Source organism: Enhydra lutris, unplaced genomic scaffold (assembly GCF_002288905.1).
Source record: "Enhydra lutris kenyoni isolate GAN:26980312 unplaced genomic scaffold, ASM228890v2 scaffoldscaffold16, whole genome shotgun sequence".
Classification (NCBI taxonomy): domain Eukaryota; kingdom Metazoa; phylum Chordata; class Mammalia; order Carnivora; family Mustelidae; genus Enhydra; species Enhydra lutris.
The window spans coordinates 24142482-24165278 of NW_019154100.1; the positions used below are offsets into that span (position 1 = coordinate 24142482).

The following is a 22797-nucleotide window of genomic DNA, read 5'->3' on the forward strand; positions in this document are numbered from 1 at the left end:
TCCTCTTGCTGCTGCCCACTTATTTTGTAATGATGGATAATTTGTTGCTAACTATTTTTGTGCTTGATTCACTGCTGCAGTTGTATGTATGTTTGTATGGTCTGAAACATATGTGTGAGTATAAATGTGTGGTTATTTCATGTTTGTGTGAATGTTTCTGGAGAATAGATTTCCTAGAAGTGGAATTTTTTGGTCAAGGATATGCATATTAAATTTAATAGACATTTGTGAGATTGTCCTTCAGAATGGCCCCACCAGTATGCATTTGTACTACCACTCTCCCACCAGTGTGAAAGTGCCAGTTTCTCCACATTATACCAATTTTATTTAATTCTTAAATGACCTCTAATTGTTGGCTTTTGCATTTCTGTATAGGAGAGGTTAAAAGATTTTGTTTGTTGGCTATTTGTGTTTTTTTGTTTGTGTGAATGAATTGTTTATATCCTTTGCCAATTTTTCTGCTGGGAAATTTCTTAATTGACTGATTCTTTATAAAGACATTAATGCTGTTATTATGTGTTGCAAAGTTTTTCCTTTGGTTTTAGTTGCATAGTAACTTGGTATATTGTTTTAAAAATTCATGTAGTAGAATTTGTCTATCATTTTTATGGTTTAGTTTTATGCTTAAAATTTTTCCTCCAAAGCTTACACTGTAATATGGTTGGGAATTTTTGTTTTTGTTCTTATATTTATGTCTGTAATGTAGTTGAGATTTCTGGTGCAAGCAGTAAGAGATGCAGGTTCTTTTTTTCCAAATTAGGCAGCTGGTTAGTCTAGATTGATTATTTGAATTCTGGTCTTTTGCTCCATTAATTTGATATGGCAATGTAAGTTACAGTAAAATGGGAATTTTACAAGTTCTGGAGTACTTGAACTTTTAGCCATCTATAGAAACCATTTTGCTTCTCATTGCTATATAAAAAATAACTAGTCAATCAGAAATGTTTATTGAAAGGTCTTATTTTCCTAGTTGGGAAAATAAGCATAAGCTAATTTTTTAAAAGATTTTATTTATTTGAGAGAGAGTGTGTGATGAGCATGAGTTGGGGGAGGGACAGAGGGAGAAGGATAGGAAGATGCAGACTCCCAACCTAGCAGGGAGTCTGACTTGGGGCCTGATCCCAGGATCCCAGGATCATGACCTGAGCTGAAGGCAGATGCTTAACCGACTGAGCCACTCAGGCACCCCAAACAAATTTTTTTTTAAGTGCTAGTCTACAGTGGATTGTTACTATTGCAAAGGTCATAGGCAGATCAATTCAGCTTTATAGATCACTGTAAATTTTGAGCAGTAACTGTGCTTTCTCTGTAACATAAACTCATTTCTAACTGCTTTGTGTCTTTTTCTCAATATTTTTAGTCTTCTCTGATGTCATTTTGTTTTTTCCCATATAACATCTCTTGGATTCTGGGTTTTGTCTTGAATAGTGAATTGGGGATCCTTGCTCTGAGCTTTACAGTGACTGTTAATAGGACACTTTGCAGTTGATGCATGGTTTCCTATACTGTTCCTGAATCTGTACCAATACTAGTGTTTTATCAGTACAGGCTTTCTCCCTCTAAAGACTGACCCTGCTTTGTTTTAAGAGTTTTAGTTTTATTGTCTACCAGTGTAGCTAAACATTTAAAAAAAAAAAAAACGGACTTGAAAAATATTTTGGGAGAATTAGAGAACAATTTAATGTGATATTTAAATGCTTTTCTGCAAATAAGTTAACAAATAGTTGTTCTTCTATATGAGTCTATAAAAAATTCCCTTTAGAAATGGAGGTTAAAATTTCTTAATTAATTTTTCAAATATGTAAGTTATTATGTAAGTAATGAATGGTAACAGTGCTATAAACATTTTCAGAAAACAAGCTGCTACAGAATCTTTTTTAAAAGATTTTATTTGAGAGAGAGAGAGAGAGAGAGAAAGCATACAAATGGGGGAAGGGGTAGAGGGAGGGGCAGAAACAGACTCTCTGCTGAGTGTGGAGCCTGATGCAGGGCTGGATCGCAGGACCCAGAGATCATGACCTGAGCTGAAGATAAATGCTTGAACGACTGAGCCACCTAGGTGCTCCTAGAGAATATCTTTTAAGGTTGAAGAAAATCAATTTAAAAAGGTTCCCTAAACTGGGGACTTTGGGAAGATGGGGATCCCTCCTTTCCCTGTTCCTGTGCTATCCATTTTTCCTTATACCCATTTAAGTACAACTAAAAACTCTGGATTTTTTTTTTTTTAAAGATTTTATTTATTTATTTGACAGAGAGATCACAAGCAGGCAGAGAGGCAGGCAGAGAGAGAGGAGGAAGCAGGCTCCCTGCTGAGCAGAGAGCCCGATGCGGGGCTCGATCCTAGGACTCTGAGATCATGACCTGAGCCCAAGGCAGCGGCTTAACCCACTGAGCCACCCAGGTGCCCCAAAGTCTCTCTGGATATTTTATATAAAACAAACAGGGATCTAGAAGAGAAAAAGTCAGAGTGGCTAGGAACCTCAGGACACAGTAGTTTGATCCCAGTGTTTTTGTTTCTGGTTTTTTTTTTTTTTTTTTTTTTAAGATTTTACTTTTTTATTAGAGAGACAGAGCAAGAGAGATCACAAGAGTGGGGGTGGAGGGAAGCAGGCTCCCGCCATGAGCAGAGAGCCCGATTGGTGCTTGATCCCAGGATGCCAGGATTATGACCTGAGCCAAAGGCAGATGCTTAACCAACTGGGCCACTGAGGCACCCCCATTTTGTTTTGTTTTAACCTCATATATTCCAGACTTAGAGCTGAAGAAGCCAGTAACCTCCCCAACAGAAACCTGTTCTTGTAGCTAAGAAAGGGACAGCCTGGCAAGACAGAAGACTTTTAGACAATAACAATTCTCCAGCCAGACATCACAGAAAAATACTGTGTCTGTACCACCACCTGCATGAGCAAAGGCCAGATGGGGAGCCTATGTTTCCACCCTGGTGATGCTATAATGAGGAATCCAACATCCCCTCCCTCATGGTACCAGTGGAGACCACGTGGGGAGCCATGACTTCATGCTCACCTGGCAGTAATGAGGTCCCCATCCCACACCCTTTGGGGTGATGTCAGAGAGTCTTAATGGAGAGTCAGGACTTTCACTATTGCCCAGGAGTCTGGAGGCCATCCCCACCATAGTATCGGTGAAGAGTTCTTGGGGACCTGGAACTCCTACTTTCATTCAGCAGTGAGAAGGAGCTCACCACTCTCAGGTGACAGTGGAGGCTAAATGGGGAACTTAGACTTCTCCTTCCACTTGGCAATAGTAAGGGAGCACCTCTCTGCCCTTCCACAGTGATATCAGAGAAAACCATGTAACACAGGAGGTTTAAATAAGATAGAGGATCTCGTACACTAATATGTAAGTGTCCAGTTTTCGAATATAAATCACTTGTCATACCAAGAATTGGGAAAATCTAAAAAATTAAAAAAAAAAGAATTGGGAAAATCTTTAAATCAGAGAAAATAATCATTGGCAGGTGTTAGAATTATCTGAAAAAGATACTGAAAAAGCCGTCATTAAAAATGCTTCAGTGAGGGCGCCTGGGTGGCTCATTTGGTTAAGCAGCTGCCTTTAGCTCAGGTCATGATCCTGGTGTCCCAGGATCGAGTCCCACGTCGGGCTTCCTGCTCAGTGGGGATTCTGCTTCTCCCTCTGACCTCTCCCCTTTTGTGCTCTCTCATTCTCTCTCTCTCTCTCTAATAACTCTTAAGAAAAAAATCCTTCAGTGAGAAATTAATGAACACAGAACAAATGAAAAGATAGCCTCAACAAAGGAATAGAAAGTCTCAGCTGATAAATAGAACATATAAAGAAAAAGTAAATGGAAATTTTTGAATTGAAAAGTACAGTAATTGAAATAAAAAGCTCAGCAGATTGACTTAACAGAATGGAAATGAAAGAATCAGTGAACTGGAATATAGAACAATATAATTACCCAATCTGAACAAGAGAAAAAATAGACTTGGAAAAAAAACCCCAGAGATTTAGAAACCCGTGGGACTATAACAAAAGATGTAACATTTGTGTCATTGGAGTTTTGGAAGGAGTGGAGAATAAGGGCAGAGCTGGAAAAATACTAAAAAAATAATGGTTGCAAGCTTCCTAAATTTGGTGAGACATAGGTGATTGAACCCTAAGTAGGGTAAGCCCCCTATAATCCATGTCAAGATATATCATAATTAAACTTCTGAAAACTTAAAGAGCAACTAGAAAAAAAGTTTTAAATGCAACTAGAAGAAAAGAAAATGACACCTTATTTATAGTGGAAGAATAATTCAAATAACAGTGCATTTCTTATCAGGAACTACTGAGGCCTGAAGGAAGTGACAAAATATTCTTCAGGTGCTGAAAGGAAAGACCTATCAGTACAGAATTCTAGGGGCACCTGGTTGGCTCAGTTGGAAGAGCATGTGACTCTTAATCTTGTGGTGTTGAGTTTGAGCCCAAACTCATGTTGGTGTTGGGTATAGAGATTACTTAAATAAATATTTTTTTTATAAAATACAGATTTCAGTAGCCAGTGAAAATATCCATCAGGAATGAAGGGGATACCAAGGACCTTCTCAGATGAAGGAAAAAAGTAGCAGCCCTACTCTAAGAGATAGCAAAAGTAAGTAATATAAACAGAAAAAAATAAAAGGAGGAACCTTGGAACTATCAGGAAGGAAGACAGAACCCAGCAAATAAAAATAAGGGTAATTCAAAAGGTTTCTTCTTCTTGAGTTTTCTAAACTATGATGGTTGAAGCAAAAAATTATAACATGGATGTGATTTTAAATGTATGTGAAGGAAATATTTAAGGCATTATAAATGGAGTAGGGTAAAAGGATGATATATTAGGATTTTCTAGAGCAGAGAGAGATTGATGGACTTTAAGAAATTGGCTTATACAATTGTGAGGGCCAGAAAGTAAAAATCTGCACGATAGGCTAATAGACTGAAAATTCTGGCAAGAGTTGATGTTACAGTCCTGAGTTTGAAGGCAGTCAGTCTTGAAGTAAAATTCCTTCTATTCCAGGAACCTCAGTCTTTTTTTCTTAAGGTTGTCAGCTGATTAAATGAGGTCCACTCACCTTATATTGAGTAATCTGCTTTACTTGACATCTACTGGTTTAAATGCTATTCACATGTTAAAATGCCTCACAACAACATGTAGGTTGGTGTATTTTCTAGGCACTGTAGCCTAGCCAAGTTGACATAAAATGAACCATCAACAGTAAAGAGAGGTGAAATTTATTTCACTCAAGTAAAATGACTGTGATAAATTAGGTATATGATGTAATATCTAGAGCAACCACTAAAACTTTACAAAAAGATATATTCAGAAACACTACTGATAAACTAAAAAAAGAATTCTAAAAAAATATTCTAAATAACCTACAAGAAAACAGGAAAAAGAAAATAGGGATGTTAAAAACAGAAAAAAAGCCCACCCAAAATTAAATGGCAGACTTAAGTCCTAATATGTAACAATTACATTAAATATAAATGTTCCTTTTTTTAGTTTTTAAAGATTTTAATTTATTTATTTGAGAGTGAGTGAGACCAAGAGAGATCGTAGAGGGAGAGGGAAAAGTAGACTCTCCACTGAGCAGGGAGCCCAATGTGGGGCTAGATCCCAGGACCTGAGTTGAAGGTCAACTGAGCCACCTAGGTGCCCCTAAATATAAATGTTCTAAATATACCAGCTAAAAGACATTGGCAGACTGGATTAGGAAGTGTGACCCTTTTGAATTTGAATTTCAAATTTCAAATTTATTAATATCAGCTGACTGAAAGTAAGAGGATGAAAAAAGATATAGCACACAAACATTAATCAAAGGAAAGCAGGAGGGGTTCCATTAATATCAGATATAGCAGACTTCAAAGCAAAGAAAGCTAGCAAAGTCAGAGAAGGACTTTGTATAATCATAAAAGGGTCAAACCACCCAGAATAAATAATTCTAAATTTGTGTCTACAAAGTGTTAGAATTAAAAGGAGAAATAGGTAAATCCATAATTATAATTGAGACCTTAAACATGCCCCTATCGGGAACTGATAGAACTACTTAGAAAATCTGCAAAGATATAGAAGATCTAAAGAATATAATCTAAGCAATGGGATCTTATTTATGCATGTAGATGCTCCATCAACAGCAGCAGAATATACCTTTTTTTTGAGTCCTTCAAATAGTTACCAAAATAGATCATTTGGGCCATGAAACAAACCTCAATCCATTTAAGGTAATTAAAATCATACAGAGTGTGTTCTCTGACCACAATAAACTCAGACTAGAGATCAATAATGGAAAATGTCTAGTTGGAAATGAAACAATACATTTCTAAATAATCTATGGATCAAAGAAGAAGTCTGAAGGGAAATTTAAAATACAATATAAAAATTATGGGAGCGGGGCGCTTGGGTGGTTCAGTGGGTTAAAGCCTCTGCCTTCGCTCAGGTCATGATCCCAGGGTCCTGGGATCGAGTTCCGCATCGGGCTCTCTGCTCAACAGGGAGCCTGCTTCCTCCTCTCTCTCCGCCTGCCTCTCTGCCTCCTTGTGATCTCTATCTGTCAAATAAATAAATAAAATCTTTAAAAAAAAATTATGGGAACTCTGTAACTATTAGGGACATTTAATTTATAGTTTAAGAACTCCCCAAAAAGAAATCTCTAGGCCCAGATGGCTTCACTGGATAATTCTGTCAGAAGTTTAAATGGGAATATCAATTCCACACAGTCTTTTCCAGAAAATAGGAGAGAACATTTCTCAGTTCATTTTATGAAGATAGTATAATCTTTTCCCCCAAATCAGACAAAGATAGTTTAAGAAATGAAAACTAGGGGCACCTGGTTGGCTCAGTGTGTTAAGCCTCTGCCTTTGGCTCAGGTCATGATCCCAGGGTCCTGGGATCGAGCCCCACATCGGGCTCTCTGCTCAGCAAGAAGCCTGCTTCCCCCTCTCTCTCTGCCTGCTGCTCTGCCTACTTGTGATCGCTCTCCCTCTGTCAAATAAATAAATAAAATCTTAAAAAAAAATGAAAACTATAGACCAATATCTCTCAAGAATAAAGATATGAAAGTTCTTAAAATATTAGCAAACAGAACTCTGCCACATATAAGAGGAATTTTTAAAGATTTTATTTATTTATTCGAGACAGGGAGAGGGACAAGCAGACTCTGTGTAGAGCACAGACCCGTATGCAGGGCTTGATTGCAGGACCCTGAGATCATGAACTGAGCTGAAATTAAGAGTCGGTTGGTTAACTAAGCCACCCAGGGACCCAGAAGTTAACATCAAGACTAAGTGGTTTATATTCCAGGGATGCAAGGCTGGTTCAGTTTTTAAAATCAATCAATGTAGTTTATCATATTAATAGGCTAATGATAAAGAAGTAGGTATTACTATGAAAGAGTAATAGGTATTTTTGTGGGATGGAAATATTCTGCAATGTGTCTTGCATTTTGAAGTAAAGAAGTAATAAAATTTTCATTGAATGACATAATTTATTTAGTACTCAGTGGGAGAAGGTAGCCGTATTAGAAATGTAAAAGATTAAACAATTAATTTACATTTAATTATAGAGTTTATGAAGTTTTTGAAACCACTTTTACTTAACAGTGCTGTCTTTGTTCAATTTAAATTAGTTCATATTTCTTAGAAAGTATTCTTTTTTTTATTGTTAGTAGCTTCAACAAAGTAATTCACTTTGATAATTCAGAAGGGACTTCTAAGCTTTCTTCCTTGTACCATTAAGCTGATGTTGTCAATGGTAAAAGATCAGTTTAAATTTGAAAAATATTAATAAGGCAAAGTTCTTGCTTTATATATTAAATACTTTCATTTTCATTAGTCATTTTGCATTTTACTACATTTTGTTCCTTTTTTTGTGTACACACTTGGTTATTTTATATCTGCCTCTCTTCTATATAACAGATTTGAGGCAGCTCATAAGCATACTAACAGTAAAACCTATTGAGATACAAGTAAGAGATAAAGCAGAGAGACCTAAGTATGGGGTTTGTGAAGGCATGTATATTTGCAGTTTGTGTGTTGGTCTAGTGCCTGGTTGCCTTCAGATTTGTTACTTACCCTTTCTCTCTTCTGTTTTGTATCTCAAGGAAGATTGATTTGAGTAGGTAGTGTTTCCCAAGTTCCCAAGTGAGCTTCTGTCTGGGTTTGGCCAGTGGAGGGCATTGGCAGGAGTTTGGAAAGCAGGAAGAAGGGAAAGGCCTCGGGTATTTTTCTCCCTCTGTCTCTGCCTCCCTTTCTGCCTCCCTCTCTTTCATAGCTCTGCTTCTCCTAGACTGCCTGCCTTGGCTTTATTTTCCACTGGGTGGCCTTGGGCTTGGGCTCTGGTTTCTCCCTATGTTCCGTAGGCCTTGGCATGATAGTGGCTTCCTGCTGTGCCTCACAGTTCTTGATTATGTTTAGTGTAGTTAAAATCTTTTTATATGCAATATTTTTAGTATATTTAATAGCATTATATCCTCCTTTTGGTTTTTGTGTACAGTGACATAATTGGGCTAGGTATAAATTTTGATGGTATCTATGTCTTTGTCATAGCTTATTTTTTCTTTCTTTCCTTTTTCTCCCCCCTTAATCTATTTGATTTCTTCTTCCAGAATAGGGAAGCTTAAAGCAGAAGTAGAACCTTAAAGGGCTTTTTTTCCCCAGGGCATCTGGGTGGCTCAGTTGGTTAAGCATCTGACTTCCAGGTCATGATCTTGGGGTCCTGGGATCGAGTCCCATATTGGGGGTGGTCCATGCTCAATGTGGAGTCTGCATCTCCATTGCCCTGTGCCCCTCCCTGCCTGTGCTCTGTCTAATAAATAAAGAAATACTTTTTTTTAAAGGGCTTTATTTCCTAAATCTGATCCTTTACATCAATCTCAACAGTGATATCACCTAACAAACACATCAATCAGACATTCAGGAAACGTTTATTTCAAGCATTTGTTGAGTGTCCACTGGGTGATATGTATCAAAATGGTGAGCTGAGAGTAAAAGGATGGATGTGATACCTCTTTCAGGTAGCTTTTAGGGGTTCTCAAAAGGGGCAGGAAAGGAGTTACAATTGCCAACACCTTCAATGATAGGGCTTTATGGAAAAGTACTGTGGACTCCCATATAATATAAACATGTAATTCCCATAAATATGTAATCCCATCAGATGGCAACATAAAATTATATTGTGAATTTAGAGAAAGGGAATTTTGGTACATTAAAATCATTGCAAGTTCAGGAAACAGTAGTTTTATTTTTGTTTGTCAACTGATTTTATATCATGGAGCAAAATGATTAAAATCTGAGCTTTTTGTAATGTTTTATTAAAACAGTTGATTTTAGGGATGCCTGGCTCATCTGGTTAAGCCTCTAACTCTTGATTTCAGCTGAGGTTATGATCTCAGGGTTATGAAATTGAGCCCCGTATAGGGCTCTGAGCTGGGCATGGAGATTGCTTGAGAGTCTCCCTTTCCCTTTGACCTTCCCTCTCATGCATGTGTGCCTGTGTTCTCTTTCTCAAAAAACCAAACCAAACCAAAACAAAAAACAAAAACCAAACCAAAAACCCAACCCCAGTTGATTTTAGAATATCTGGAAGGGTATATTTAACAATTTAGGACATTTTTAAAGTAAAATTACCATATAGGTGTTTCACATTAGTTCTGCCTTTTCCTTTAATTTTTATTAAACTGTAATTCTAATCAATGATTAGGCTGTACCTTTGTAATTCAGATCATACCTCAGCTTGGTGTCAAACATCCTAGGGCTTTAGCTTCATTTCATATTAACATGCTGATAGACAACTCCCCACCCCCACACCAGTCTGTTCTACCTAGACCTTTCTGGCTTATGTTGCTACCTCTTCAAATATACAGGAAGTAACCTGCAGGGAAAACGGATCCTTTAGTATTGTTGCTGAAGGATTTTTAAAAAATATTTAATTCTTTCCTATTTACCTAATACTATTGTAACTCTTGATTGGAAGGTCTTAATAAAGAAATGTCTCCTCTTCCTGGTCTTTTATTTTGAAAATTTTCAATCTACAGAAAATTAGGGCAAATTGTATAATAAGCATCCTATATCTTTCATCTGTACCCACCATTTGCTAAAAACGAATCTGCATTTGTTTTTATCTTTCCTCCTCTCTACAAATGTATATGCTCTTTGGGGTAGAGTTTGACATTTCATCCCTAAGTACTTCTTGTCACAGGATTTTTCTTATACTTTTTTTTTCTTACCCATTTCCACCAAATTAGAATATGTAAGTTCTTTTGATGAATGATGCCAGAAGATAATTCTGGCATACCTACTTCTTGGAAAGTCTCATTCTTCCATGCCTAGACTTCCTCCAAATAAAGTTTTCCCCTCACTTTACCTTACATTGATTTTTTTGTTTTATTTTTCATAAGTATTTTCTAATTTTTTTAATAAGCATTTTCTAATACCCTCTACCACCACCCACCACTACTACACTCACTACTCCTGATATTTTTTCACTTTTTAAACATTGTGATATATATATATATAACACAAAATTTGCCATTTTAACCATTTTTAAAGTATATAGTTCAGTGGCGTAAATTATAGTCATAGTGTTGTACAACCATTACAAATAACTTTCTAAAACTTGCATTACTTTAAACAAGAAACTAACCGTTAAGCAAGAACTTGCCATTTCCCCATTTCCCTGGCCTTTGGTGACCTGTAATCTACTTTCTGTCTTTATGAGTTTGTCTATTCTAGATAGTTCACATAAGTGGAACCATATGTTTATCCCTTTTTCATCTGGCTTATTTCACTTTGTATAATGTCTTTAAATCCATCCATGTTGTAGCATGTCTCAGAACACCATCCCTTTTGGAACACCTGGGTGGCTCAGTCAGTTAAGTGTCTGACTCGATTCTAGCTTAGGTCATGATCGTAGGGTCGTGAAATGGAGCCCTGCATGGGGCTCTGAGCTGGGCACGGAACCTACTTAAGATTCTCTCCCTCTTCCTCTGCCCCTCTCCCATCTAAAAAGAAAGAACATCTTCCCTTTTTATGGCTAAATAATATTCCATTACATGTATATACCACATTTTGTCAGTCTCTTCATCTATTGGTGAACACTTGGGTTGTTTCTACCTTTGGGCTATTGTGAATATTGGTGTACAAGTATCTCTCAGTCTCTTTTCAATTTGGGGGAAGGTATACAAACCTAGGAGTACAATTCCAGGGTCATGTGGTAATTTTATGTTTAGCTTTTTGAGGAACTGCCAAACTGTTCTCTGCGGTGGCTATACCATTGTATATTCACATCAGCAGGGTATGAGAGTTCCAGTTTCTCCATATCTTACCAGTGCTTATGTTCTTCTAAAAATTTTTTTTGTTGAAGTATAATTAACATACAGCGTTATTTTATTAGTTTCCAGGTGTACAATATAATGATTCAACAATTCTGTATGTTACTTAGTGCTCATCAAGATAAGTGTACTCTTAATTCTCTTTTATCTATTTTACCCATCTCCCCTACACACCACCCCTCTGGCAACCACCAGTGCTCCATATTTGCAAATCTATTTTTTTGTCTGTCTCTTTTTTTCTTTGTTCATTTGTTTTGTCTCTTAAATTCCACATGTGAATGGAATCATACAATATTTGTCTGGTATTTGTCTTTTTCTGTCTGACTTACTTCACTTAGCATTATATTCTGTATCTCCATCCATGTCATTGCAGATCATGAGATTTTATTCTTCTTATGGCTGAGTAATATTCCATTGTATATATAATACATTTTCCTTATCCATTCATCTATGGATGGACACTTAGGTTGCTTCCATATCTGGGCTATTGTAAATAATGCTGCAGTAAACATAAGGGTGCTTATATCTTTTCAAAGTAATGTTTTTGTTTTCTTTGATACATACCCGGTAGTAGAATTACTGAATGATATGGTAATTCTATTTTCAATGTTTTGAAGAAACTCCATGCTATTTTCCACAGTGGCTGCACCAATTTGCATTTCCACTAATAGTATATGAAGGTTTCTTTTTCTCCACATCCTTGCTAACACTTTTTTTTTTAAATTTTTTATTTGTTCAGCGTAACAGTATTCATTATTTTTGCACCACACCCAGTGCTCCATGCAATCCGTGCCCTCTACAATACCCACCACCTGGATCCCCCAGCCTCCCACCCCCCGCCCCTTCAAAACCCTCAGATTGTTTTTCAGAGTCCATAGTCTCTCATGGTTCACCTCCCCTTCCAATTTCCCTCAACTCCCTTCTCCTCTACTTTTTTTTTTTTTTAAGGATTTTAGTTATTTGAGAGAGAATGAGCAAGAAAAAGCATGATAGGGGGAAGATCAGGGGGGAGAAGCAGACTCCCTGCAGAGCAGGGAACCCGACATGGGACCTGATTCCAGGACTCTGGGATCATGACCTGAGCCAAAAGCAGTTACTTAACCAACTGAGCCACCCAGGCGCCCAATATCTCATTGTGGGTTTTTTTAAATTTAAATTTTAATTTTTTAAAGATTTTATTTATTTGAGGGAAAGAGGGAGCATGAGCGGTGGGGAGAGGGAGAAGCAGGCTCCCTGCCTAGTGGGGATCCTGATGCAGGACTCCTTTCCAGGACCCCAGGATCATGACCTGAGCTGAAAGCAGATGTTTAACCGACTGAGCCACCCAGGCACCCCTCTCATTGTGGTTTTGATTTACATTCGTTTCCCTGATGATAAGTGATGTTGAGCATTTTTTCATGTATCTGTTGGCTATCTGTATGTCTTCTTTGGAAAAATGTCTATAATGGTCCTCTGCCCATTTTAATCATTTTGTTTTTTTTGGTGTTAAGTTGTATAAATTCTTTATATATTTTGGATATTCACCCCTTATTGGATATATAATTTGCACATATCTTCTCCCATTCAGTAGGTTACCTTTTTTGTTTTGTTGATGAATTCCTTCCCTGTGCAAAAGCTTTTTATTTTGGTGTAGTCCCAATACGTTAATTTTGCTTTTGTTTCCCTTGCTAGAGAAGACCTATCTAGAAAAATGTTTCTATGGCCAATGCCAAGAAAGTACTGTTTATGTTTTCTTGTAGGAATTTAGGTCTCACATTTAGGTTTTTAATCCATGTTGAGTTTATTTTTATGTATGATGTTAGAAATGGTCCAATTTCATTCTTGTGCATGAAGCTGTCCACTTTTCCCAGCACCATTTGTTGAAGACACTGTCTTTTTCCTATTGTGTGTTCTTGTCCCCTTTGTCATGGATTAATTGACCATATAAGCACAGATTTATTTTTGGAGTCTCTCTCTGTTCCATTGAGCTATGTTTCTATTTTTGCTCCAGTACCGTGCTGTTTTTCCCTTTCTTTGATTATAGCCATCCTAGTAGGTTGAAGTAGTGGTATCTCATTGTGATATTGGGCATCCTTTTTTGTGCTTATTATCAATTTGCATATCTTATTTGAGGAAATGTCTATTCAAGTCCTTTGCTCATTTAAAATATTGGGTTGTTCATCCTTTTGTTGTTTAAGGGTTCTTTAGATATTTTTGAGATTAAGCCCTTGTCAGATACACGATTTGCAAATATGCAAATATTGCAAAAATGTCTTCCATTTTGCTTGTTATTTTCACTGTCTGGTTAATGTTCTTTGATGCCCAAAAGTTTTAAATTTTGATGAAGTCCAATTTGTTTTTTTTTTTATTTTGCTTGTGCTTTTTCTGATCTCTCTGTAACAGAACCATCAGCAAACTTATCAATTGTTGTTAGATGTTTGTTAGGGCTTGACTTGCTTTTATGGTTGAGGATCAGCAAAAAATAACAATATTAGTTGCCATTTACTGAGTACCTCATATGTACTAGGTGCCTTTGGGAAGCTTGAAAAAATAATTCTAAAGAAGAGTCATAATTTCATTCTTTCCAGGTAAATCCTATCAAAACTCCTTAACCTCTCAAGGAGATACAAACTTCGCTGTCATCCTGGAAGAAATTTACGTCAGTACCACTGCTAGTATCTGTGGCATCTGCCCTGAATCCTGGGCTCCCCCACTCATACACCCACTTCAGCTTCTGGAGGATCCAGGTTTCCTGTTTCTGCATTTCACTGAATCTCTTGCTGAGCTCATCTGGTTTTTACCTTCCCTGTCTCATCTACAGTCATCTTTACAAACTGCTTAAGAAACTCACAGTACATGGGGTTGCTTCCAGAGGGAATACAGTTTTGAATCAGACTTTAAATGTATTTGATTGCACTAGAAAAGTGAGTTTCACCTTAATAACTCTTTATAACTCCTCTTTTAGGAAGCTCTGTTATGTGATGCCATTGATTAAAATTGGGGTGCCTGGGTGGCTCAGTGGGTTAAAGCCTCTGCCTTTGGCTCAGGTCATGATCCCAGGGTCCTGCGATCAAGCCCCACATTGGGCTCCCTTCTCGGTGGGGGGCCTGCTTCCTCCTCTCTCTCTGCCTGCCTCTCTGCCTACTTGTGATCTCTGTCAGATAAATAAATAAAATCTTTAATTAAAAAAAAGTTAGGTTTTTCCTATGTGTAGTATGAGTGCTTTGTCTCTAGTATATTTTCTGTCTGATGACTCAGTAATATTTCACTTTTCCGTCCCCTGCTTGGACTAGAAAAATACAAATATGAAGTGCTCTATCAGTGTTTAAATAGTTTATTCTGATTTCTTCCCCTAGCGGATCTGAAAAGAACAATCGCTGTCCTTTTAGATGACATTTTACAACGCTTGGGAAAGCTGGAGAACAAGGTTGACTATATAGTTGTGAACGGCTCGGCAACCAACACTACCAATGGCACTAGTGGAAACCTGGTGCCAGTCACCACAAATAAAAGGATAAACGCGTCTGGCAGCATTAGATAGCAGTTGAAGGTCACGTGTGCTGCTACATCCACCATGGAGTATATCCTATGGCAGAAAGCTTTTCAGTTGCTGGCTAGGATAGAATAATACTGTACAATAAAAGCCCCACGCGTTTCTGAGGAATGTGCTGGATCCCAGAACTCTAATTCTGTACATAAATTTTAAAAGTTATTAGTTTGCTTTCAGGCAAGTCTCCTTGATGCTGTACTATATCCATAAAGGGAATTTGGTAACATGGTTGATGTAGTAAGCAGGTAGGTGATCTTTGTATAAATCTTTTGTGTTTGAGATCAAGGGGAACCAAAAACACTGAAAGGCATGGGTTCATTTCTAGAAAATATTTATTTAAATATATCACATGTTTTTTAGGCAAGTGGAGAATGTTGTTATTGAATCATTTTGTCATTTGTTCTCAGTAGGTTTAACTGTTAGGCTAATACTATTAGAAAATGTGCTTACTTCAGTACTATATTTTGTTACTCAGATTATGAGCAGAGAAAGGAAGTATAATGTTGAAAATAAGGTTTTGAAGTTATGACCCAAAGAATGTCTTCATTTGCACTATCCTTCAGAATAATTGGAGGTTAATTATTGTATATTTTAAAAAATTACATTTGTGAGGGTATAATCTTGAAATGGTTAATAGCCACTGTCTGTAACCTTGTCTAGACATTGAGACAATTAAATAACAAAAAAATACTAATCTCTAATCTCATACATTACATTTTCTTACATATATCCTGAAAAATAGAAGATATTTTTATGATGAGATTAAAAATAAGTAAAGTATTCATGATCTTTCACATACATGAATATTAATTTAAAAGTTTAATCCTTTGAGTGTCTTGTTATGTGGAAAGTACATTATTTCCTCGTTTGGGTAAATTTTGCTTTTGTTATGTTGGCAGTGGGAGGGGAGACTGGGATATTTGTGAGACTGGGATGCTTAAGGTCTTTAGCTGGGTGTATATAATAAAGGTATTTGTGCTGCATTAAATTGCTTGGAAAATGTTGACATTATATAAGAGTATCTGGCTTTATGAAATCGTGGATTGTGTAACAGATACATTAGGTATTCATTTTATATAATGACCACTTAAAAACAGTTAAGAGCATTTAAAATATAATTTAAGTTATGAAGATTGACTCTTCAGGAAAACAGCTATTGTATATAGCACAAGAGATCCTAATCTTGGGTAATTCTAGGATAGAGCAAAGTACACCTTTATTTAAATTTCCTTTGTAGCAAATTTAATTGCTGTATGGTGCCCTATATTTCATAGTATTTATTCTCTATAATAACTGCTTAAGTGCAGCTAGCTTCTAGATTTAGGCTATATTGAATTTAGTTTTGGATATTGTATTGTTCGTTATAATATGCTACCACACATAGTAGCAATAATTATAATGCTTTATTAAAATAAGTATGAGAAAATATTGTTTCATGAAAGGTAGCTTTCTAAATTCTTTTCTGTATACTCTATGTGAAGAAATTAATTCCATACCATTGCTGGGTGAAGTTTGGAGTAATTGTTCAGTCTTACTAGATGTGGACATTTTTGTTTTTTGTTTTTGTTTTCAGGGATGAAATAAAATATATTATTTGTACTTAACAAAGTGTTATAAGATTTTTTTCTTTAATGGTGGTTGTAGATTTAATATGTGGTAAATGATTGAAGGGAATCTTAGATAAACTGGGGTTTTTCTCCTATCAACTGCAGATACCTTTTTTGAAAGAACACAATGAAGGGGTCCCTGGTGGCTCAGTTGGTTAGGTGGCCGATTCTTGGTCTTGGCTTGGTCATGATCTCAGGGTCCTGGGATCCTCAGGATGGTGAGATTGGGCCCTACATCTGGCTCCACACTCAGTGTGGAGTCTGCTTGAGATTCTCTCTCCTGCCCACTCGAGCTCTCTTTCTCTCTAAAATAAATAAATCTGTAAAAAGTAAAAACTCAACAGTAAACTTCAACTTGAGGGTACAAACCTAGGAACCACCTCTGATCATAATCCCCAGACTTGGTTCCATCAGTTCCTGAGCTCAGACTCTCCTATCATGAACAAGGCAATTTTCCATTTTTAAAAAAGATTTATTTATTTATTTGAGGAGGGAGAGGGAGAGAGTGAACCCTCAAGCAGACTCCCCACTGAGCATGGAGGCTGCCTGGGGCTTGATCTCAGGACAATAGTTGGACACTTAACCTACTGAGCCACCAGGTGCCCCTACTGTTGAGTTTTTATAAGTCATACCATAGTATTTATATTTTCAATTAATCTTAATTAATCAGAACATCAGCATAGATAGGCCATCACTAAACATACTAAAAACTTTCAGATTTATTTCAGAGTTCCTTTGGGTTATTTCAGAATATCTTTAAGGAGTATACTGGCAAAAAAAAAAAAAAAAAGAAAAGTCATTTAAACATTATTTCACATAGTTAATGATAACTTGGGTCTCATTTGTCTTCAAGAAATACTTACGACCTTGACTGTGGAGTTAAGTAGACTATAGAGGCTCAGGTCTAACTTTTTTTTTTTTAAGATTTATTTATTTTAGAGAGAGAGCGTGTGCACCTGCGCGCTTGTGCATGTGGGGAGGATGAGGGGCTGACAGAGGGAGAGAGCGTCCCAAGCAGGCTCCACCCTGAGTACGAGCCCAATGTGGGTATCAATCTCACCACCCTGAGATAATGATCTGAGCCTAAACCAATGGACTGTGCCACCTAGGTGCCCCTCAGGTCTGCTTTCCAAGTGACACCATGTTCTTCCTTCTTTTGAATTTATAGAATATGCCTCATCTTATTTCTGTCTCAGAAGGCTAACAATGTTAATAGCTTACATAGGAACCTGACTTGTATGTTTGGTTTAATTGCAAACGGTGTTCCATTTTTAACCAAACACTTTAAGCTGAATAGCTATCGACGTAGTTATAATGGTTTCCTTTTCCTTTTTTTTTTTTTAAGAGAAGTGTTTCCTTGAAAAGGGGACATGATGTGGGGCTTCCTGGGTGGCTCAGTGGGTTAAGCCTCTGCCTTCGGCTTAGGTCATGATCTCAGGGTCCTGGGATCGAGTCCCACATTGGGCTCTCTGCTAGGCGGGGAGCCTCCTTCCTCCTCCCTCTCTCTCTCTCTCTCTGCTTGCCTCTCTGCCTACTTGTGATCTCTCTCTGTCAAATAAATAAAATCTTAAAAAAAAAAAAGGGACATGATGTAATGAAAGAGACATGAATAAGTGAATGAATTAATTAATTGAAACCATTTTTTAAATAATTGAAAACCCTGAATGATTCTTAACTTTTGGTTGGGGGAAATGGTAGAGTTTATCTTTTGAGAGAGCTAAAGAACTAGAGAGTAAAGAAATGAATATGAAAATGAGAATAAATACAGAAAACCAAATGGAGGGACAAATCTGAAATTTTTCTGCCTATAGATAACTGCTGTTGACACTTTAGTATATAAGTGTGAATCTCATCTCTCCTGCCCACACACTCTATTGTCTTACCATTTCTTCTTAAAATAAAATCCAGTGTTCTCACTGTGGCCTGAAAAACCCTAATTTGCTCCTGTCTGCCTTCTTTTTTTTTCCCCAGAGATTTTTATTTATGTATTTGACAGAGAGACAGCAAGAGCGGGAACACAAGCAGGGGGAGTGGGAAAGGGAGAAGCAGGTTTCCCACCAAGCAGGGAGCCCAATGCCGGGCTTGATCCCGGGACCCTGGGTTCGTGACCTGAGCTGAAGAAAGATACTTAACAACTGAGCCACCCGGGTGCCCCTATAAAGGTTTTTCTAAAAATTAATGTTTTTAAGGTTTTACCAATGTCTTTCAAACATATTTCCAGAATGTCTTTAGGACCTCCTTTGAGTCTTTAGGTCAAGTGTAACTTCATGTTGCTTGTAATTGATGATTAGCAGCATGGTTCATTCGAGTAAATCATCTTTTTAAAAATATTTATTTATTTGTCAGAGAGAGAGAGGGAGAGAGCACAAGCAGGCAGAGGCAGAGAAGAAGCAGGCTAACTACCAAGCAGGGAGCCCTATGTGAGGCTCGATCCCAGGACCTAGGATCATGACCTGAGCCAAAGGTAGCCACTTAACCGACTGAGCCACTCAGGCATCCCAAGTAAATCATTTTTCATTTAACTTCCTCAGGTGCTCAATTCATCCACCTACTCATCCTTTCTTTAATATTTACTAATTTTTCAGACAAAGAAATAAACTATGGTTCTGAGCAGTCTTTTTTGGTGGGAGGCTATCATGGTAGACATGGTAGCAGGGTTGAGGGGAGAAAACACTTTGAGCCACGGGTGTTTGGGAATTTACACATAACATTAGGTTATGTTCAATTTTCAGATAAATGTTTTTTTGTTTGCTTGTTTCTCATCTTCATGAGTTTGAAAGGAGAGATTCTTTTCTTTGAATCTGAATTGGGAATTTCAGTCTAAAAGCCTTGAGTGGCTGAGTGAAGTAGAAGCAGGGGGGCACAGAAAGGGGACTGCCAGGTAAGGGCCATTGGCTTGCCTCCTTGTGGAAGCTCTACACCTCCTATATTAAAATTATTCAAAACTGGGATGTGTTCTGGGAAGAAAGCTTTACAGCAGGAAGGATTTGGAGGATTTGTTTTTAATAATGCCTCCTCCATTCATTGGGATCGTTATGGTCATGTGATTATCGAGCAGCTACCAAGGACTGTGCCGTGTACCATGCTCTTCAAGCACAGTATCATGTTTGATCTTCAAAACAACTTTGTGAGGTTCTACTACTGCCCTTTTCTAGATAAAAGGTGTGGTGTAGAGAAACTGGGTATGGGGGGCTGTGGTCACAGATCTTAACATATAGCAGAGATTCAAACCCAAAAGATGCAATTGACCACCATCTTACCCTCTGTTCTGCTAATCTCGGTTTAAGTACATTCCATCTTGTTCTTAGGGCATAGGAATTCCTCTCCTTTGATTCAAAAGAGAGATCTGCTTCTCTCTTCACTCCATACTTGGCTCTTAGAGGCCTGGGTCAGCAGTGAGCACAGTCTGCAGGGCATCATGCAATATGCATTTGGTGCCTGATCGCCAGGGTTTGGGGATCAGAGGAGGTGAACTCATTCCTGGGGAACTGGTTTGGAGCACAAGGCTATTGTATTTGGGAGTTTATAAACGAGCCTGCCATGCCATAGTAGTGTCTCTTACATCCAATCTTAGAATAAAGGGAAGGGAGGGCTTGGCTCAGTGCATATTCTTCCAGGGTGAACAGGATCTTCTCAGTCTACCCTCAGGCCATTTCTTGTGCCCACCATGGGATTCAGGCTGCCATCAACCCAACTACAGCAGTTCTCTATCACCATAAAATCTAGTACTAAGATTTTATGCTCAAGGCTTAGGGATTTTTCTTGTGCCAAAATACTTACAATTTTCTGGTTCCTAGAGGCTAGACGAAGTGGACTTCAACACCACTCTCTTGGTCTATTTTCCTCCTTATAATCTCTTTAGGTTTAACAAATGGACATGATGACTCTGGAAGAAATCTGAGATTGTCTCAGTAACGACTTGATAGCATCTGATTTAAGAGGTTCACATGGTATCTCTTGAGTTTTCTAAAATATTAACAAAGCCTTAAAAACACCTAGCCATTTCTCCAAAGTTTGCCTGTTGATTTGAGAGCATTTTATTTTATTTTTAAAATATGTATTTGTTTATTTGAGAGGGGGAGGGGAAAAGGAAGAGAGAGAGAGAATCCCAAGCAAACTCTGTGCTAAGCAGGGAACCGGAGGTAGGTTTGATGTTAAGACCCTGAGGTCATGACCTGAGCAGAAACCAAGAGTTGGATGCTTAATCTGTTGCACCACCGGGCGCCCCAAGATTTGAGAGCATTTGAAATTACAGAAGCTCTGGATCCACCTCTGCTTTCTGGTCCACACACCAGTCATCAGACTGGAATTGACCTAAAAAGTGACATGGAAATCCTGCTTTTGAGCATTGTCCATTATTACCTACCCCATATTTTTTTTTTTTAAGATTTCATTTATTTATTTGACAGAGATCACAAGTAGGCAGAGAGGCAGGCAGAGAGAGAGAGAGAGAGAGAGAGAGAGAGAGGAGGAAGCAGGCCCCCCGCTGAGCAGCGAGCCCGATGTGAGGCTCTATCCCAGGACCCTGGGATCATGAGCTGAGCCAAAGGCAGATGCTTTAACCCACTGAGCTACCCAGGCGCCCTATTACTCACCCCATATAGTATAAGGGGAGCTGTTTGGTCTTCCCCTGAACCTGATGTATTTTTAAAGATGTAAAGAATATAAAGACTGCTTATGGCTAACTGTGAGTGCCTTTTAGCTACAAATACCCTTCTCTTAGCTTCCAGGCTAAGAAACGTTTGGAGGAAGAAAGCTGGTAGAAGCTGGGGGGAGGGTGTTTTTGATATATTAATGTAGTTTGTTCTCTTTTTCTCTTCAGACAGGCTGCTGTCATTTTCTGCTTTGGAAAATAACTAAGTGGTACTTGGAATTAAAGTCTCCCAGGGAAAGTGGTATGACTCTTGAGAATTTTAAGATAAAATCACTTTCTGTCTCTCCGCATGACTTAATTCTTTTTATCTTCTTTCCTAAATATCATGTATTAAAAACAATATGGGGGGCTGGGTGGCTCAGTGGTTAAGCATCTGCCTTCAGCTCAGGGCATGATCCTAAGGTCTTGGGATCCAGCCCGGGATTGGGCTCCCTGCTCATCAGGAAGCCTGCTTCTCCCTCTCCCACTCCCCTGCTTGTGTTCCCTCTTTCACTGTCTGTCTCTCTCTCTCTGTCAAATAAATAAAATCTTAAAAAAAAAGCAATGATGGATTTTAAAACAGTACTAAATAACCATGGTGAAGAGCAGAAGAAAGGTAGCTCTTTCTCTGTTTAAAACAAGTGACTTTTCTGACACAGAGTGTCAGCTCTGGGCCTGAGAGACCACAGAAGAAGTAGTTCTGCCCAAATTTTCCTGAGGCTAAAAAAGAAGCCAAGGCCACAACTCTTAAAGGAAGCAATTTTTCCTATTGTTGATTAGGACTCAGTTAACTTAACCAGGGAAATGACTGCCTTGGATCCTTCTTTGACTCTCAGGGAGATTTAAGCTACACCTTCCAACCCTGTCTTCTGGAGGTGTCTACGCTTCACATACATTGGTGCCAAAGTGGGGAGAATTGGTTTCTTTACAACTCGGGCCAGAAGGAAAGTTTTTCCTTTGCTTCTGCAAAACCAAAATAACTGGTATTTCTTGCCTGCAATAAGGCCTGAGTGCCAGTCACTTGGGAACGGTGTTCCAACGCTAGGCACTGCTGGGACCCTTCCGCCATCTTAGAAGGTAATGTTGGAATTCCAAACTGATGAAGCCCAGCCCAGAACTGGACCTAAGTCCTATTGTTTCCTCTTAGTCAGTTTTGCCTGCCCTGTTTCCCATCATATAGTCTAGATTTGTTCCTTTCCATTTCCTTGCCTGCAATGCTTGGTCCTTTTCTTTGATGTACTCTCTCGTTTTACCTACTTAGGATTCCAAGTTTCTGGTTCCCAACCTCAAAGGATTGATCCTTCTTCTCTGGGATCTCCTCTATCACTTGTGGGCTCCGTGTCCCCAGTTAGTCATTTATGCTCTTGCCTCTGTCTGGAATGCTCTTCTCTCAGCTCTTTGCATGCGTGGCTGCTTCTCATTCTTCAAGTCTCAGCTGAACCACCACCTCCACGGAAGCCTTCCCTCACAACCCCTTCTAAAGTAGGAGGCTTTTTGTATTTTCAGAGACTGTCAGGTCCCCAGCACCTGGCTGCTCTGCCCTCTATTTCTAGAATGATAAAGTATTCATCTTCATGAGTTTGAAAAGGGGGAAAATGTCCCTTTTTGCTCATTTCTTCAAAACTAAACTGGGAGATTTGGTCCAAGAGTGTTGAGTGGACTGTATCTGGCACACTAAATACTGAATATATTCTGATA

At 38.2% G+C, this 22797-nt stretch overlaps 1 protein-coding gene across 3 annotated transcripts in view; it reads left to right on the forward strand.

The window, feature by feature from the left end:
- The window catches only part of LOC111147343 (coiled-coil domain containing 126), a 49034-nt gene extending 32607 nt beyond the window's left edge, over positions 1-16427 (forward strand). For 2 of the 3 annotated variants that reach the window (XM_022503339.1, XM_022503340.1), the window contains one exon: positions 14666-16409. In XM_022503339.1, coding sequence (XP_022359047.1) covers positions 14666-14850 — 185 coding nt within the window. In that variant the 3' untranslated portion in view covers positions 14851-16409. Of the gene's footprint in view, positions 1-14665 lie in introns of all 3 variants that reach the window. The other variant, XM_022503341.1, reaches the window with a different exon arrangement.
- The last annotated feature ends 6370 nt before the right edge of the window (positions 16428-22797 follow it).